General features: G+C 35.9%; 1 protein-coding gene across 2 annotated transcripts; it reads right to left on the bottom strand.

Moving 5' to 3' along the window:
• Positions 1-9,681: 9,681 nt before the first annotated feature.
• LOC132193884 (uncharacterized) lies at positions 9,682-13,942 on the bottom strand. Of its 2 annotated transcripts, none has more exons than XM_059614821.1 (24): positions 13,809-13,942; positions 13,698-13,728; positions 13,369-13,622; positions 13,058-13,318; positions 12,839-12,874; positions 12,751-12,784; positions 12,566-12,630; positions 12,404-12,506; positions 12,069-12,301; positions 11,947-12,012; positions 11,838-11,889; positions 11,704-11,780; positions 11,546-11,642; positions 11,386-11,491; positions 11,205-11,328; positions 11,087-11,153; positions 10,944-11,029; positions 10,770-10,890; positions 10,611-10,717; positions 10,483-10,560; positions 10,385-10,418; positions 10,155-10,252; positions 9,987-10,098; positions 9,682-9,921 (listed from the first exon to the last, which is right to left on the bottom strand). In XM_059614821.1, exons 1-24 carry the CDS (start codon positions 13,869-13,871, stop codon positions 9,689-9,691), a joined length of 2,538 nt encoding a protein of 845 aa, XP_059470804.1. In that variant the 5' UTR covers positions 13,872-13,942; the 3' UTR covers positions 9,682-9,688. The 2 variants fall into 2 exon arrangements, with proteins under 2 accessions (XP_059470804.1, XP_059470805.1); XM_059614822.1 differs by having other exon boundaries at positions 10,944-11,026.
• Positions 13,943-19,574: the final 5,632 nt, after the last annotated feature.

Genomic DNA, 19,574 nt, shown 5'->3' with positions numbered 1-19,574 from the left:
GTTCTCGTCGCGCGCGAGGCACCCGAATACACACAGATAACTGCCGTTACTTCTTATTCCGAATGGATGCAATATTAATAAATTAAGCGACGAATGTGCCCGAGAGCGCCGCCGTGCTGCTGTTGCAGATAATATGACTGAGTATTGTACGCACAGGGCAGTGAAACAAATACAAATTAGCCCAATATAATATAAAATTTATATGAAATAAAGATAAAAAATGTAAAAAATGTAATAATAAATTTGTAATTAAAACTCCAAAACTTACTTTTGGATTAATTTCAAGTATTTTTCATATTAATTTTTAATGATATTAATAGAGGATAATTTGAATCAAAATTAAATAAGTAAGTATAAGAATTTTTATTCTGTTTTGAAAAACATATCTGAAGAAAAGTGGCATTCAATTAAAGGTAATGTTCAATTATTTGGTTTTTAGTTTTCGTACAGACCAAAACTTCATAACTAAAATTTTCTCAAAATTAATTTTAAATTGTCAGCTGGTGGAAAATTTGAGTTTGAAGAAATTTATGGTCGCTGAATATGACCTTGACCTTTGACGTCTGCAAAAATTTGTAGAGCTCACTGAGACGAGTTCAGCCATACTCAAAAAATGTTTCTACGACCTATAGAAGCCAAGACACTTGCGTTTTTAGATTTTTCCAAAATTACCCATAAAAGACAATCAATTACGAAAATTTTGATAAAAACTCATCTTAAAACTGATTTAGTGGTGTAAATCTCTAATTGATATCTAACACTTAGGCCGGTGTATGTAAAAACGACCAAAAACCGATTGGTTCAAAATTATTTATTAAATTATACACAAATTTCACTTAGAGGAAAGTTTCGAGTCCTCCTCTTGCATAAGCAGAAGTCGTTGAAGCGTGTTTGCCTCACTGTCCTGGTCTGGCTGCGGGAAGGGGCTGGCAAGCACGCGAGCAATAATAAAAGGGGTGAGAGCGGGAGGAGGAGGACGGGGGTTATTATTTTAGCGGAGAGAGAGAGAGCGGCTGGGTGTGTAGTTAGTTAGTTGTAGCTAGAGATTTTAGAATCATCACAGCAGATGGTGTCCTGCATGATTTAGCATTATTACCTTCAGGACTCTTCATACATGTGCAGAAGCAACCAACCAAGGCCCCGCTCACACACACACACACACACAATGGCTGCGCGCTGAATTAACCAGAATTTATGACTTATTCGACCATTGCGAAAATGTTTTAATTGCGTCTATAAGTCAGAATGGTCCAAGTGTGAGAGAGCGGACGAGAGTGTGCGGCGCCCCGGCAATGAGAGAGAGACCCAAAGACGACTAAATTATTATATCTCGCACGTGCATGCCCTAAGAGGATTAAGATCGACCGCGGCTGCAAAAATAATTTTGGCGCCCAGCTATGGACGTGGCCGAGAGACTTTGGCAATTTCAGAATCAAATAATGGGTTATTAATTGCAGACCTTTTGACGTTAAAATCTAATTTAATATTGACTCTGATTTTAATTTTTTAATTTTTGCAATAGCCACTCTATGGAGCTTGAAAATAGGAATTTAATTTGAAAGTTCAACTCATTTTTTGAAAGAAAGAAAATAAATAAATATAACACAGCAAGAAAAAGAGGCAGCCTAAAGATTAATCAACAAAGACACTAATTGTAAGCAACTAAATTGTGTTTTTGTTCAGAATATTTCACACAAACATGGAACAATTCACAAGGGTTGAAAATTTCACCTTTGCCACAGCGTGGCCGTCAATCGTCCATTTTAATTTGGTGTATCAGTTGGGAATCCGCAGTGGACTGGGCGAAATCTCGCTTATAAATTAATCTGGGCTGGAAATCAGCACCGAGAGGGAGCAGCGACGTCTTGGTGAGGCCTCGGGGGACGAGAGTGGCTCGGACGCGGCGGTATTGCGGCCGTAACTCGTGCTTTCTTCTTTGGTAAGCCGGCGGCCGGTGGGTCAGCCCGCCATGAATCAACATTGGAGGTGCACGAGAGCTGCACAAGTAAAGACTTTTGCACTTCGGGGATCCATACGTCTCGGGGCTTACTCGGCCTGCGACGCTCTCGGACTTGCTCTTTATTTGCGACAAAATGCATTGTGGGCGACACTAAAGATGGCGAGCTTATTGCCACATTCGGATACGCGACCGTCTCTCTGTCCGCCCTGATCAAATAAAATGCGCCAACTCATGGACGGACACGTTGGCCGCGTCTCGCGTGCGTGCCTCTCACTCCCCCTCGCATTCCTCACAACCGAAAAAGGGTTCAAACGTAAAAAAATGAAATTTATTTTTCGGCCAAACGAGGTAAATAATTGAAATAACAAATTTGTTTGCAATGGAGAATATTGTAGTATTATAATTATTTGTATACATTATTTCAAGGAATTAATTGCAGTGTTTAAACAATATTTTTTTTGCTAATTTGATCATTAATTAAATGCAAAATAATAATCTTTTAAAGATATTTAATTATTATATAAATGAGCAAAACGGGAATTAAATTATTTAATTTCTTATTTTTGAACAATAATTAAATGCTTTTGAAAAATCAAATAAATGATTTGAAAATAATCTTTTTCCAGAAGAATTGATTTTCCTAAAAGCTGTAAATGTCCGAGATATTCAATTAATTAATCGAGTGCTGACGATGTGCAGCAGCAGCCGTCGGGTTTATAATGCAAGAGGACAGCAATCAAGTACACGGGCGGGTGGCAATTAAAATTTGCTGCGGCGTATAAATTACGATCGGCGAGCGCGGTAAAAATCGCGTCGTTGGGCGCACTTGCCGCTGCTGCAGACATAAAATATTCGCTGCAAACCGCAGAATTATGCGCGACGTGTAAGCAGAGCATTTGCCACACTGGCCTTCACCATGATATACAGGCGCTAATATCGCCCGCCGCCTCTCACCACCCCCGTCAAAACCCTCCCTGACGGGGTCAACAACGCCGACCGTGTGAACAACCACGCTTTTTGCTGTAAAACTAACTAGATCAACTTGTCAGTTCGGACATTATCAAAATCGCTTGTTACACAAATTGATTTTGTTGAAAGCCAAATATTTACATTGTTTCCAGATTTTTTGCTCAATTTGTTTTGAACAATTATTGTTAATTTATTTAGTGAAATTTTTGTTTTTAATCATTAAAAATTTGCACAAAAAAGTAAATTTATACTAATTTTTCACTCATTGAAAAGATTTATTCTATAACAAACGTTTTTCTTTTCTTCTTTTTAATTTGGTTTTAAATATAATTATAGAATGCCTTAATTAATATTGTTTTTCAAACATCAATAATCAATAACGAATTAAATAAGTCATTGCGCTATAAATATTAATTAAATTTCAACATACCTCATGGTTTCAATATTCAGAAAAAATGTGATTTATTTAGAAAAATAATTAAATTACTCTTATTCAAATAATCTTTAATTGGTAAAAAGAAAAACCTTACCTAATAATAAAAAATATCCATAATTATTGCAAGTTCTGGTTATTTTCAACTTATGCATCCAACGCAACTCAGACGCCCGCCGTGTTGCATAAATTCGAGATTCGCAGGGGCTAATCTGTTTGACTGCGTCTCTTTGCTGGTCTGGCCACTTGAAGATTTATTCTGCGTGTCCGCGCCCGCGGCGTGCCTTTTGATTTGTGGCTCGTCGTCGTTGCAAGTGACAAGCTTTGATTTTTAGTCGAGGCCTCGAGACAGAGACTTTACGAGCAACTTCAAAGAAGATCGCAGCCTCGGGAGCCGCACCAAAAGATAGCTCAGACGTTGCCAAGTTCGCTCGTGACAGACATCATTTTCCGGAAAGGCCAACTATGCATAACTTTTACATGATTATTTAAATTATTATAAGTGACCTTTAAACTTCTTTTCCTTGAAATTTTGGTCTACAATTTTATTTTAAATAAATTTAATTAACAAGATATCAAATTTCAACATAATTTTGTTTAATTATTGATTAATTTTCAACATTGATTGAATATTGAAGGCCTTTTCTCTGATATAACAATATTTCTACATTGATTAATCAAAATTTTGGCGTAAATTTTATTTGTTTCTCATGTGATGCCAAGAAAACAGAAAAACGCTATGGGAGCGTGTCTGGCAAAAAAGGGTGGCGACGACGCAAATCACCGCCCGCCCGCTCACTTGACGACTGAATAACAAAGTAATTCCGGAAAATTTATAAAATCCGTCTTCGCCCAAATGTTTGCGGAGAGGCCAAGCGGATTTTTATTGCCTCGGCTACGGCAATAACTCGGCTCAGGAAGGCAGTAAAGCATTGAATTATGCGCGCGTTTATGTGTCACACACTCGGAGAGCGACTTGGCTCCGGCCAGAGTTTATAAAATATAAAAATGCACTGCGCTCTCGACAACTTAAATTGTTTCTTCTTTGGCTAATGTCAGTGGCGGATGAATGATGATTGGGAACAGACTCCGGAATGCCTTCCGCTTGACGACACAGCCATTTCTGCTTGAAGAATCACAAACGAACGTTAAAATTATTGGCAGTGCTCAAAACTTATTCTGTTTCCGATTGAAGTAATTATTATTGAATAATCATTAAAGAGTGGGTCCGAATATCAGAGAAACGATTCTCGAAATGATTCTTAAGCAAAGATTCTCGAGAAAAGATTCTCGCGCAAGGATTCTCCAGAAATGTTTCTGCCTTTAAAGTTCAACTAAGAATCGTTCTAAATATGAGAGAATCGATTCTTGCAGCGATTCTCAAGAAGTGATTCTCGCGCAATGATTCACGAGGAACGTTTTTGCCATTGAAAAACCACAACAGAATCGTTCCTTGAGAATCCTTGTGCGAGACGAGAATCATTTCTCAAGAAACATTTTTGCGGAAAACATTTCTCGAGAATCTTTTTTCAAGAATCGTTTCTCTGATATTCGGACCCACCCAATTTAGATCATCTAATTTAAATTGATAAGTTTTGATAATTTTTAAAGAGCTGAGTATAAATTTGTCCAATTTGCATCCAGGAGAGTTTCTTGATTATATTCGGCCGAGACTGGGCGCATCAGCAGATCTCTGGCTGGCTCTTTTGCTCTTTCTCTGGCGCGTGCAGGCAGAAAGACCAATAAAAATAAATTCCGCAGGCATATTAGAGTTTTGTTCTTTGTTGTGCTGTGTGTGTGTGATATTGAGCGGCGCGCGCGAGCTGCAAAATGAGGCTGCCGGCGTGCCGGTTATTATGTGTTCTTGCTCGTCCATTATCTCTTAATCTCTCTCTCTCCTTGCGCCGCCCCCTCCCGGCCCCCGTCGGCCCCCGCCCGGCGACTGATTCCACACGTCCTCACTTAAGCACCGCATAAACTAACTCTTAATGTTATTAGACATACGTTCCCCCTGCATCTCTTTTATGTTCTTTAGCCGGCCTGCGCTGCGCTGACCAGCCGCTCGCTTTTAATTTGCACCCTGCGCGCTCTTTCGCCGGGCAGATTGTTGTCAGTCTTGTACCAGGGCAGATCAACACCTCTCACAATCAGCCGAGGCAGTTACGGACCAGAAATTACTGCCCGCGTTCCGTAAAAGCACAACCGGCGCTCTTGTTTTCATCTAATTACAAAAATACTTTAAATTTTTCAACCAACTTCTACATTTTTTGTTTTACCAGCACAGTCAAGTAAAATTTATATCTTTTTATTCTATAATTATTTTGAAAAACTTCTTAATATTACTTAAAACCCAATTATATCTATCAGTAATTTTGCTCTGAAATTTACAAAAAAGATTGAAAAACTTTATCAGTTTTTGAAGTCTGTTGAAGCCAGTTTCAAAATTGTGTTGAAGACCTGAAGGCCTCTTTGTAAATTTAATAATTTCCAAATTTCGAGTTCGAATAAATTCATTTCCTTTTCATCTTTGCACTCGCTTCTCTTGAAACAATGCGGGCAGTTGATTATTTCAGGTAATTCCTCTCTTGCGAACGCTAGACCCTTTTCTCCCTCGGGCGACACTTTGAATCCCCCCGCTCTTTGTGTTTGATTTAAGGTGTTGATATTAAAATAAAAGCGAGTGACCGCCGCAGAGAGAGAAGAGCCCTTTCGCAACTAATGCTTCTTAATCTGTATGGACAAAAATTATTACACACGCACGCACCGGCAGTTAGTTTATTTAAATATTATTGCGCGGCCAAAGAGCTGACAAAAGGAGAGAAAGGACTGCCGACGGGCTTTGCGAGATATAAATGACCTGCGAGGCCGGAAAATCCCTTCTTTTCCATTGCCCAAGCAGGCTTTGAGCCCCGAATGACCCGAGAGGACCAATGGGAATTCAAATGGCTTTGATTTTAGCTCAAATGAAATTGAACTCGGTAATTATAAAAACCAAAGAAAAATTCAGAGTTTCGTATTGATTGAAAGTTCTTTTTTGAATTTTCCCGCAAAAATTTAAATAAATTTCCTTAAATGATATAACTAATTTTTTAAATAAATTTGAAGAGTTATATGTTATGTTAGTTGCTTCTAAAAATTAATTTCATGTTTTACTCTTAAAACTGCTTTAGTGTTTCGATTTAATTATGCTTTTATTTAATTTTTTTTTCTCTTTCTGAATTTTGCTGGAAGCCAATTTATTTCCAAAAATTTAGATTTCATGCGACTGCAAACAAACTTGAGCCTTTGCCCGAAACACGCATCCAGAGAGTGGCATTATTTGCCACAAGCCCATTTCTTGGAATGACACAAGTCGTACCGGGAATTATCAGACCGACGCTGCGCTAATACCTTGATCAAAAATTCCGTTTGATTTGAGCTCGCTCGCGCACACCTTTGTGTTCCAAACACATGCAGAACAGGGAAGGACCCGAGCTCACACTTGAGGGGCCCGCCGCGCAATGACGCCCAACTAAGCGCCGGCTTAACCCTTTGTTCGCCTCTCGTGCACTTTCAATACTTGATCCCACCGTAACACCGTCGAATAATGTGCCAACTCCTCACTCAGCACCTTTACGTGTGAGCACAAAAGATTTTGCTTCACGAAATTATTCATTTAAAAACGGTAAAATTGGATTTAATTTTAAGTAAACGAAAATTATTGCGTTTTAGTATGTTTCTCTTCAATCCATAATTATATACATAATTTCTGCAAAAATTTTCAAAATTGTACTTGAAGTATAAAAACAATTTATAGAGATTATCAAAGTGTTCTGCCGGAATTTTGAAAAAATTAATGTTAAAAATCATGAATTGATAAATCAAAACTTAATTTGAAACAGAATACATTTTTTACTCATTTTTCAATCTGAGAATTTGAGTACCTACTTATCATTGTTGTTTAATTGTCAAATTTTAAAATATAGTTTGCTTTCAATTTTTGAAAACAATTTGTTTGAGAAAAAGGAATTGTTAGACAAAATGGCACCATCACTAGCAATAATTTTGCTAAAACATTTCCATATAACATAAAATTTTAAATTAAACAATTTGGAGAAATAAACAACAATAAAAATACTTATTTGTAATTTCTGAAATTAAATTAATGGAATTCTTGTTTAAAATTCCTCAGTTTTATGAAGTTATTTTTTAATTTTTTTTTTGTATTTCTTAATGAATTTTTTCCTTCAAAAACAGGACTTTGCAGGATAATTGTTAACATAGTCGGTGGCGAATTCGCAATTGCGCCCGCAGCTTGAAATTCGCCGTGGGACTTGGCGCGCGCAATAAGAAGGAATGGCTCGAAAGCAATTGCGCGCAGCTCGCCTATGATAACAAAAAGACGGCAGCGCCTCTCTCCGGGGACGAATCATTGTCCGAAATAATTTGGCAGGCAATAAATTATTTCATTTTGTTATCGGAGCCAGGGCGGAGGAGAGATAAAGCTTTATCGCAAGCAAAGCCTTCGCCCGGTGCAAATTTATCGGAAGAGTTTCGGTATTGATCTCATAAGAGAGGTGGCAATGATATTATTTGTCGCGTGTGTGTCTATTCGCTTAAGATGCCGCCGGCCTACAAACTGTCTCATCTGCGGCAAAAGAAAAGAAAGCGAGTTTGTCACGTTCCGCTCTAACAACTTAACGCATATTGTGTCGAATATTAGCCGAAAATAAAAGAAGGGAAGATAGAAAAGGGAGAAAATTATGGGACAATTCTCCTGAAGCTGATAATTAAAAAGCAAGGAAGGCGAGATAAGTTGGAATAGTTAATGAAATTTACTTGATTCTATTGATTCTCAGTCTCAAATTTCCAAAATTAAAATTTGATATCTTTGTAGACTGATAAAAAAATCCTTTTGGATTTCGATCAGTTAAATTTATGGATTATTTTAAGACTTTTTTAACACCCTTTTTAAACACTTTATTCTCCAGATTTGTGCAGTTGTTTGTTTCAAATTAATTTTTTTTTTTAAAATCCCCAAATCCATTTTTGTTTTAGTCTTCCTAGAAAATAGATGAATTACAATTTTTATAAATAAATTAAATGATAAATTTAAAATAATAAAGCATTGTTTTTTGACAAATCTAGGTAGAATATTTTTATTCAGATGTGAATATTCTTATCGATGACAATTGTAAATCGTTCCAAGCCAGCGGAGAAAACATTTCGAGCAGTTTCTTTTTGAATATTAAAATTTTGAGATTCCCTTTCGCTGCTAACACTGGACGTGATTTACACAAAAGTGTCCAAAACTGGTCCTTCCCGCTTCCCCGGAACCACACGACCGCGGGGGCTTGATTTAATAAGATAAGGCCTTATTAAAAAGGCAAACATAAAAAGTTGGGCGGGCGCGCGTATCAGCGCCATTGTGCGTGGCAGCTACTCCTGCTGGCCGCATGATATAATGCAATAAATTGCTGGATCTTAGCGTAATTGGGTTTTAAATTTGGCGGCGCTCATTTGCATTTCCCATTATCTGGCGGGCCGTGTTTTGTCAGCGCCAAATTAACACCGACTCGATTACTTTTAATGAGCGCCGCCGCCGGGCGCTGCTCTTTTCCTCGGCGTGACGACTCGCGTGTCTAGCCGGGGGTTGAAAGCAGCAACCCCTGCTGCATCCAACACACCCCTTAATTGCACACGTGCATCAGCCGGTGCATATTAGCAGAAAGGGTTGCGGTTCCGCTTGTCAAAATTTTATCGCCCGTAATATTTCGCGGCAATTTGTGCGCCACCGCACGCCTGCTGTGCTTCTTGTCGCACTTTATGACGCGCCCATTCAATTGGATTAGGTGACACACACACTCATTTTGCTAAACGACCGCGATAAAGTGCTGTGACGGCCCAAAATTCTACTAATTTTAATGGGCGACATTTTTTTGTTTAAATTGAAATTATTGCAGCCTGGTTTAGTGACCTCTTTATGCAATAAAATTTTTGAGGTCAGAATAAGAAAATAAAATAAACCAATGCAAACTGGTACAATTTTTTGCTTACCTTTTTACAATTTTTTTAAGTAAAAATGTTAATCTTTTAGTAAATAAACGTAAACAGGAAGGGCTTTTGCGAATAAAAACGGCCCGATTAATTTTCCATTTCATTTTTCCTGCAGTACAATAAGTTTTAAGCTATTTGGAGGATTTAAGAAATCCTATTGTTGACATTTTTAAATAGAAAATTTCACACATAATAAGTGGAAAAAAAATCCAATCTCTCTCAAAATTACCGTATTATTTATTTACTTCCAAAACCACCAAATGAAAAACGATTTATGCTCGCCTTGCAATTCAATTGCTTTCGCAAAGTATTTTGTAGGTTGAAGGAGTTTGGTACAGGAAAAATATACCGGTACTAGTTTTTATGTTGACAAAGAATCCTGATGCTTTAGGATTAGATGGTCTTACTGATGTTTCGTTCAACAACATCTGTCTTGTTGGACAAATCACTGCCGTATTGTTCACCGCAGGGGCAATGTAGTAAGCAGCGATCATGTAACCTTCCTCACCCAACGGGAATTCCACTGGAAAGTAAATAACAATCACGTTGAATTGCGTTTTTAGATAATTATTCAATGGAAAAACTCACTGACATAAGGTTGACTCTGCAGACAATTTTGTTTTGTAAAATCTTCCAGAATTAACAGACGTAGTCCAAATTTGCAGCAAATTTCAAAAGCTTCATGAAACCTGGATCCATTCTAATTCAATTCATATTTCTAAATTAGCAATTAATAATTTTCAAGTGATTTATTACAATTGTCAACGCGGTAGGCATGATCAAGCCTAGAATCCTTTTGCCACATGCTTTTCCTACCTTACCAGTGCCGTAGAATGAATTAAATGATGAATTATCTATTTTGAAAATTTAATTTTTAGGTTAATATTTAATACGACTTCAATTTTGGGTTATATTTAATAAAATGTTGGCAGTTAATTTCAAAGAGCGCGCTTTGGTCAAAACGGCCAAAAACAACAAATACATACTTGGCTTGCTATCAAAAGTCGCTCTCAAATCAGGCTTAAAACGAAAAAATATTAATAATTATTATGCAAATAAACAATTTAAGTCTATGATTTAATACATCTACAACGCATTTGTGACTAGGGCAGGTTGATGTCTGGTTTGGTGACATGACTACAGCCTCGTCAGCGTAGGCACCCTTGAAAGAAATACTAAATTCAGCTTTAAAATTTACTGTTTCTATCTCACTTTAATTGTATTTTCGAGATTGACCACCAGGCTAGACATGAGTTCTGGTGAATTGTCTTGTCCGCATTTCATCAGAGCCGCAGCTCTGTCGCAATCATCCATTCCCTCTGAAAGAATACGTAAGGAAGGAATAAACAATTATATCAAATTGTTGGTCACTTGTCACATTGGTGCAATATTCAAAGGTGCTGTATGATTCGGTGAGTTTGTCCAGGTCGCCTTTTGACAGAGATTGAAACTCGGCTAGTATTTTTTCTTGAACCAACTTTCCATCCTTCATCTGGAATGTATATTGCCAATAAAAACTGGGCAGATTAAGAAAATGAAAAATACAAATCCCGTTTCCTCTCCAAAACATTTTAAAAAACATCTCTCTTTGAGAGTTTTTGAAGATTCGTTAATAAGCTTTGATATTTCTTCTAAACGTTTGGAATTTTTAAAAGTTTTAAATTTTTTTATTATAAAATATATAATACTAGCTGTCAATGAGTACAGGTCAGCGCACTCCTTCTGGATCGTTTGGACGCTCCTCGGTGACTTCCCCTAATTTATTATTTTGTTACAACTGCTTTTGATGGTTGTAATAAATTGTACTTCGCATATGTAGCGCATTTTATTCATGCAATTCTCATCACTCAGTTGAGTCCCTGTGGCATCGACATTGATTGCCAGGCAATTTTGGCTATTGTTGACATTATCTGGCTGTCCGACGGCCCATCTATTAAAAAATATGAATATTAGTCTCATCATAAATTTAAGATTTCAGCAGACGTACCTTGCTTCCTTTCTAAGAAGTCTGTTTGACGAGCAATACCCAAAGTTTCCCTCGCAACCTGCATCAGTACCGGATGTCCAAAACTGTGCTGGAGATATCTTCCCAGCTATTTTGAAAGTATTTTAAAATTTTCGGAAGCAAAAAAATAATAAATTAAAACATATGGAGGCATTTCTTAATTGATCGAAAGTGAAATCTTGATGCAAACTGATGAGCTTCAGCCCGATTGAGCAACATGCTTCCAATGATTTTTCGTACTATGAAAATAAAAAAATTTTACAAAATATTTTATTTTTCATGATCAGCCAATTAAATCACTGTTCGAGTGTCATTTGCGTAACTGAAGAGGAAATATCTTCCCGCCGCTGAAACCCACTGCCCGTGCATCGAAGGTTCTACCATTTTATTTAAAATTAAAAGACTTCTCGTTACTTTTTATTTTTTGTTAAAACTTGTCAAATATTTGATCATTTGAGGTCCGTCTTTGAATGTGAAGTAAGCACTCTGTGATTTTTTTGATCAGTTAATAATAGTTCATAAAGAAGTTTGAATTTTCAAAACGTTAAAAGTGCAGTTAATGTTTGGGCATTGAGGCGCATTGCAGGCTGGCTTTGGTGTTGTCGGCCCCTATTTGAGAAACAATTTTTCAATTTTAATGTAAGTACACAATTTTTTGCCACCACCATGCAGGCGAAAGGACTGATTTCTCCGCAGTGCTTGTCAGCCAACTGGGCAGTGTTGTATGCTGGCGATATTATGAGTTGGGCACAATTTTCCGATTTGTTAACATTGTTGGGTTGCCCGGAGGCCCAAAAAGACAATGCTACGCTCGCGTTGGTTTGGCAAAATGTAAATTTTGAAGAACTGATGCGCAAACCCGATGTCCAATACCGTGTGTTGTATGGCCACTTGAATCCTTTATTGTTATTAATATTTAATTTTATTTGATTGTGACGCAAAACGTAAGAATTTGTAGGCATTATTAAACCGTTAAAAGATAATAAATTTAATTTTTTACCATCGATCATATTATTGAAGCACTTGAATTTATCCGCCGTCTGGAAGTAAATTGGTCTCATTCCAAGACTGCAGCATTTGTCAAAGTTCTGCTGCCAGTTTGCCTTAATTATAATTTCGATTTAAATTCATTTTATTTCAGATAAAGATGATTTCGCAATACCAAGCTCTTTCCAAAAACGTACAGATCTCCACAAGCAGTTTTCCAAAAGCCGTGGTCAGATGGATCTTTCGGAAATCATTAATGCAAAATCAAACTTATTTAACAAATAAAATCACAGAAATTAGAATAATATCAAGTATAAGTCTCAACATAATATTTGATATCTTTCAGTCTATTAAACGTACCTCTTAGTGACTTGTCCAGATCAAACAGCGATTCCTTCAATTATTTCATATAAAATTTTCAAGTTGGAAAATCAATTAATAGCCTCACATCGCGTTTGCATGTTGATGGGCATTTTGGGTACACCTTTTTTTAATGAATATTTTAAATATTAGAATAAATTCATTTTAATTCATTATAATAATTTTTTTCAAACTATTGATAAAACATTCTTATAAATTTTAATGATATCAAGTCCACTCATAACTCAAATACTGCCTTTCATAATTCTGCATACATGAATAAAGTTGCGTGAAATTCTGAAATCACCTCTGGCGCTATTGTTGATGCTTGAGTCGGTTTTACGTAAACGATTGCTGGCATTCCCCTTTCACTGGTTGTTTCGGTTTTCATTCCATTTATGGTCGGTAAATTTTGCGTTGAGGTTTGCATTTGAATACTTTCTTGAGCAGTGCTCGGTTGCAAAAATTCAACTGCAGTTGTCGAATCTGGAGACGAAGATGAGGCTGGAGTTTCATTCTGAACCGGAGTAGTGATTTCTAGGGGTGTATTTTGTTCACTCGGAGCAGCCTGTGGATTCAAATTACTGATTTTTACTTAATAAATTTATTTTTTCTTGCATTCATGTCATTGCTGATTGGCGTGGTTTCCTCTGGTTGAACAGGTGCATCGATGGTATCGGAGAATTGCGTGTCAACTATGGTTTGGGCATGATTTGTTGCTTGATTGTTTGTCACTCTCGATGTCGGCGTGAAGGCGGAAGTGGTAGAATCATTAATTACTGTCGTTTTTAAAATGGCATCCGATCTAGTGCACGACTGTGCTCCACAACAACGAATAATTTTCTGTCTGGCCGCACTGAGATTGCTCTTAACTGACAGATTTTTTTTTTTTTATATTGTATTATTAATTTTTATCTTTTGGAAGAAAATAAAAGCATATATTGTACCTTTTCCTCGCCCGGCATTACGTTTTTGAGCCTGAATATTTTCCAATTATAATCACTCAAAACAATTAAATTATTTACTGTTGTTTTTTTTTAATTAGAAAAAAAACATACGAGACCAATTCCTATCAATATGGTGTAGAAAGCCAGAATGGTTATACAATGTGAATATTTCATTCTTGTAGATCAATTATATATCATAGCACAATGCTCAATGGCCAGGTAACAACTGGTAGTGCGCTTGCCACATCGGAGCTTTTAATTTTTGTGTAGGAAACTGAATGTCATGTACATGTTAGTCGTCATTTTCACAGTTTTTTGCAAAAAAATTCCGTCTGCGTCGGGAAATCCATTTGATTTTTTTTACGGAGGATGACAGCATTTATTTTAAATATATGTATGAATATATAATAAGACATCATACGCTAAAATGATAAATATTTGGCTATAACAAAATTTGCATTTTTAATCACTCCAAAGTCTACAATTTGTAATTTCTGCTAATAGCTTTCAAATTGAAATTATAAGTATCCATATTTATAATTACTCTACTTGGAATAATAATATTATTCAAATTCATTATGACCGTCTTGTGATTTAAATTCCGGTTTTTGAGTCGCGTCTCTGCAAATTAAATACGGCCAGCTCGCTTTTAATTACCAATTTCCTAAAACAAACGGACGAGAGTGGCGCGCTCGTCTCAAGCTCACCCTCTTTCTTTTCCAGCACTCGTCAAGTCCGCTTGACAATTTTAATTAATTCTGTCTCGCTCGTACTGCTGCTGCTGCTGTGAGTGAGAAAGATAAATTTTCCAATTTGATGTCAATCTCGAATCAATTAAAAAAGTTAGCTAATAAGTGCGCCGAGAAGTGAAAGACAGGCAGGCTCTCTTCTCTTTCCAAACTCTCTTGGCGGTAATTCGTGAAGAAGTGTTTGTTTGTCCCACTCAAAATGCCTGAGGCGATCTCGCTCCCGATACTTAGTAATTATCGTCAAACGTTTGATCTGAAACCCTTTGGAGGTGATTGATCGAATATTGCGTCTCGGTTTATTTCCTTTGAGATTATGAGAAGAAGATTATATTTTGATGTTTTCCAATTTCCTTTTCTTTCCAAGATCGCATCGAATGCCAATAAATTTGTAAATTAGCGTGATTCTGCTATTGAGTGGTGCATCTTAAACGTAATTTTTATATTTACTATTTGAATCGTTAATTTTATCATAAAATTCATAATTTTGATTTATTTTATTCAAATGTTTGAATATTTTCATTGAATTATTATTTTTATTATCTAATCCTTAGTTTTGATACATATTCTTGTTAAATTAACAGAAAAATTAATATTATTTCAATATTAATTAAATTTTATCTACACTGAGAAAAATGTTTACTGAACCGTTTCTCACAAGATAAATATAAATTTTGATATAGAGCTGCCTAGAGCTATTGATTGATTTTATTTTGCCTACTAAATTCAGGTGATATGATTAGGTGAAAATTTCAACAATTTTAAGCCAATTTTAAGGAAAAAAATATTTTCTAGTAAATTTAAAAAAGAAACAATGTTAATTTCAAAAATTCAATTCTTCAAACAAATTCAGTTGTTCTTTTTATCTTTAATTTGAAATTACATCTATAAACCATTGCTAATGTAAAGTAAAAAACCGTCAAAATAATCGGACCGTTTTCAGCAGAACGAAAGTATTTTCTCTTATTTTTGCGTTCGTAATTACCCTTCCTTTCTTTTAACTATCAAACATTGAAGCTTTTGCACGCGCACTTCCTTCCTCTCCTCCTGCTTTTACTTCTTTTTCCCATTGTTTCAGAGCTAATTATGAATTCGGCGGGTGCCGGGCAATAAAAAAGGCGCTGAAAAAAAGTGCGGAATTAGGAGTTGTGAATTATTATGCGCCCACATGACGAGCCGCGCGATTTATGCGCTCGAAAATGCCGCCGGATAATTTTTGCCAAGATATATAAAAGCGGCGGCGGTGGAGAGAGAAAAAGAGACTCGTGAGGGAAAAAGAGTGAAATATTAATTTCCTGTAAAGTTTTATAGCGAGATTACCAGGAAACGCATAAAAGGCACAATTTCTGCAGATTTATGGCGTTTAATGTAAAAACGCATTAACAATTATTTATGTACGAAGAGCAAACCGGCGAAAAGACAAAAGCTGTGCAAAAAGTATAAAAAATATAGTTGTTTTCGGTTTTTATTTTCAATAATTAATATTATACCTTTGAGGACAATGAGAGGAATTAGAAAATGATTCACTCGTCTTTGTCTCTCCGTTAGATTTGGTGCGTGCAGTAATTCCTTAATCCCCTTTCACCAAATCGGAGTGAATTTATGGCAGGGCAAATATGTTTTAATCTGCTGAATAAATACCATAAATTGTTCTTACACGCATTTCTCCAAAGCGTCTCTCTTTCTTCTTCTCTCGGTCTGGCCCGCCGTGTTATTTGCCCTGGCACTTAAATCTCACATAAATTCACTGCTCTTCTCCTCTGGCAATCTGATGATGTTCGGACTGGGTCGATAAATGAGACGCTTCGGGCCATCCCAGTGATACAAAGGAGGAGGAAGCCACGTCAAAGATTACAGATTAATTTAAATTAAATTTCAATATTGTTAGTTGCAAAGTATGCGAAATATCATTCATCAAGTTTACAAAATTTTACAGGCTATTTTTCTTCTGAAACATGAGAAGTGATTTAAAGTGCAAAATGAAATTGTTTTTTAATATTTCGAAGTTTATTTTCAGCTTTCATTGGATGAAAATTTTGTTCAGATTTCCTTTTCTTGATAGAAAGCACAATTTATATTTTAACCAATCAAATGTGGACAATTTCAAAATAGGTGAAAAGTTGGTTGCTATTTTCCTGCTATTTTCATTAAATTCGTTTCAATTGTTTGGAAACAGGTGCGTTTTACATCTAATTTGTGATTTTGGGTGATAATCAAACCTCAATTTTAACTTGTAAATATATTATTTGGTTACCATTGTACGTATTTGTTCATATTTTCAACAAATATGTTAAAAATAAACCCCGTTACCTATCTATATAGTTATTTTCAATTCAGAATTGTTCTCATATCATAAGTTTGAATCTGAAAAGAAAATTAAGCAGATTATTTTATAATTTTATAAATATTATATTAGCAAAATTTATTTATTTACTCTCCAATCAAATACTATAAAACACATCATCCTGCATAAAATGTAATTAAAAAAACGATAGGTTAATTTTAAGAAATTTTCATTTTTTTTTTTTTTTTTTTTTTTTTTTTTTTTTTTTTTTAGAAATAGTTCTTTGATAATTTTGCTGGATTGATACAAATTTATATAAATATAAACATCAAATTCCTTCAATTAAATTCTTTTAGCGTGTTCTAAGTATAATTTAAAAATTAATTAACTCTCCACTTGCATTTGCACATTTGAAGGACGATTGTGGGCGTTCATCAATAAATAATCCAACCGTGTCCGATTGTGATGCCATCAAAATAAAAAGCGGTCGTGCTAGGTGAGAGGGAGAGAGAGAGCCGGCGAGAGTTGATTATGATGGCAAACGCCGGACAATTATCACGCCGTATTATGCAGAATGGCAGCGCAGAATTCAGAGATGATGAGCTCGGATGGGCGCCATTATGCGATGCAGCAATCATCATAAAGTCCAATTAATCAATAATTAACTCCGTCGCCGGGCATCGATTCGCCATATCCATAACCATGATTCACAGTTATTGGCCAGCTTAGCATATTATAACTGCTGCGTGTGTTGTTCGGGCCAGACCGGCGCGCATATGCTCGAGTGACAATGTGGCCAGGGGGTGGCGACAGACTGATTTTCACCTTAAATTTTTTACAGAAATTTTGCTCGAAATTTACTACACAAATTTTAATAATTTCTATAATGATTTAATTAAATAAACTATTTAAAAATTGTAATATTTCTAAAAATTGCTTCAAAAAATCTTGAAGATTTTTTGTTAATATCAAAATTTGTCCCGTTGTTTGGGGAAAAACGCTTAAACTTTAGACTTTTTTGCTCACAAGATCCTTAATTCAAATATTATGGATTAAAATAAGAAATTGAATGTGAAAAAAATCAAATCTTCATCTAAAACGAATTCAAAATATCCTTAATATTATTGAGCTCTAGTTTCAAAATTCATTAATTGACTCGCTATAAAACTTTACTCCCCAAAAATTTCACGATTTCGAGCGTTTTTTTTTTTAAGTAAAGAAGTAAAGAATACAATTTTTAGTTAAAACAGTGACTTTTTACCAATGTTACTCTTTAAATTTAATTCAATTCAATTAATAATAAAACGTTACATATAAATAAATTAATTTATTTATTAAATCAAAATTAATCTATTCTATTATTTTCTATACGAATTGTATAAATATCTTCACATCGATGAAATTTGTCACTTTTTTAGCTTCTCCTCCCAATTTGATTATCTTTATAAAAAAATCGAGAAAATGGGTTTTCATGAATAAATTTGGAAATTAATATTTTCTTTTTTATTCGATTTCGCCAAAGTTCAGAATTATCAAAACTTCTTGCGGTGGGAATTTGTACAATCGTGCGAGTCGAACATACTCAATTTAATTTGAGCCAAAATGTTCACTGAGAGGTCACCTCGAAGACCTCAAACATTTTGGCGCAGCAGAGCTGGCAATACTTAATAAATTTATCGTCTCTTTCTCTCGAGCGGCATCCTCGGACGGAATTCAATTAAAGGGATGCAGATGGCTGGCGTTTAAAATTTAACTCGCTGCTATGCTCGCTCTGGTGTTGCTCTTTTGTTTGCGATCTTACGCGCTGCAATAATATTTTAAAATAACCACAAACAACAGAGGCGCGCGCAAAAGCCAGAGGCAAACATTTGGACTGTCTTTCGAGTATTAGCGCATGCACCAAAAGGCAGAAACACTTATTTGCAAATGGTGTCACAATTTATTCGCCCCGGCGCGGATAAATATAAACTCCTCTCGGATTCCCCATCCTAGCCAAATAACGCAGCAGCTCCGAATTCGCCCCTCTCTGCGGAGCGCGCATGAAAATTTCACGAAATTAATTTATTTGAATTATTCCCTGCACTGCTGTTTTGATGCATCAGCACGCCGAGAGGCAATAATAAATGTTGCAACAACTCGTTTCTTCCCTCGCAATCGGATACACATCAACATGAGGAATTATTTACAGCAATAATGTTTTGAAACTTGAAAATATGTATTAAAAAATTTCATTTTTATAATTTTCTTTATTTATTTTAAATAATTATTACTGATGTCAAATTCTTTTCACTTAATCGACAAAGAAATATAATTAAAAAGTATCTAAATATTCTACAAACTTTATATAGGTCTAAATTCTAAAGTCAAAATCTCCTCTCAGACCTGTCGAGCTAAATTGATGATGTGCCCGAAGTTAATTCGATTTCGGGGCAAGTCTCGCGACAGAATTTCATTACCGGCCGCAATCCCGCAAAATTTCCGTCGCGTTTTGTCTGTAAACAAGCGAAAGTGACGCTCGGATGTATCAGTGCAGGCGGAATTTGGCTAGAAATTGGCAAAAGTTTCAAAAGCAGCAGCGGCGTTAGTTGCGCGCCGAGATTAGCAGAGTCCATTTTGCTTCCAGCCGAGTTTATTTTGCACAATCCGGCCGAAATTTGCATTTTTCGCAGCAGCCATCATTAAAATCCCCGCCGGCAGCAATTTTCGCTTGCGAATGCGAAATAATAAAAAGAGAGGGAGAAGAAAAAAGGCGCCACACACACACAACTCATGTCCTCTTAATTTAATTTACGAGCCGCTCTAATTTATAAACACTCAAGTTGCGGTGCATATATCAAAATAATCCAA

The sequence above is a fragment of the Neocloeon triangulifer genome, unplaced genomic scaffold (genome assembly GCF_031216515.1).
Source record: "Neocloeon triangulifer isolate White Clay Creek 2 clone unplaced genomic scaffold, ASM3121651v1 ptg000005l, whole genome shotgun sequence".
In the NCBI taxonomy this organism is placed as follows: Eukaryota; Metazoa; Arthropoda; class Insecta; order Ephemeroptera; family Baetidae; genus Neocloeon; species Neocloeon triangulifer.
Note: the sequence above shows the minus strand (reverse complement) of the source record. Positions and strands in the feature narration are given on the sequence as shown.

Bases quoted from the DNA above. Each gene is read 5' to 3' on its own strand.
- LOC132193884 (XM_059614821.1), bottom strand. From the start codon at position 13,871: ATGAAATATTCACATTGTATAACCATTCTGGCTTTCTACACCATATTG. The intron at 12,013-12,068 runs GTGGTGGCAAAA...TTTCTCAAATAG, and splicing joins TCAGTCCTTTCGCCTGCATG to GGGCCGACAACACCAAAGCC. The intron at 11,781-11,837 runs GTTTTAACAAAA...ATAAAATGGTAG, and splicing joins AATGATCAAATATTTGACAA to AACCTTCGATGCACGGGCAG.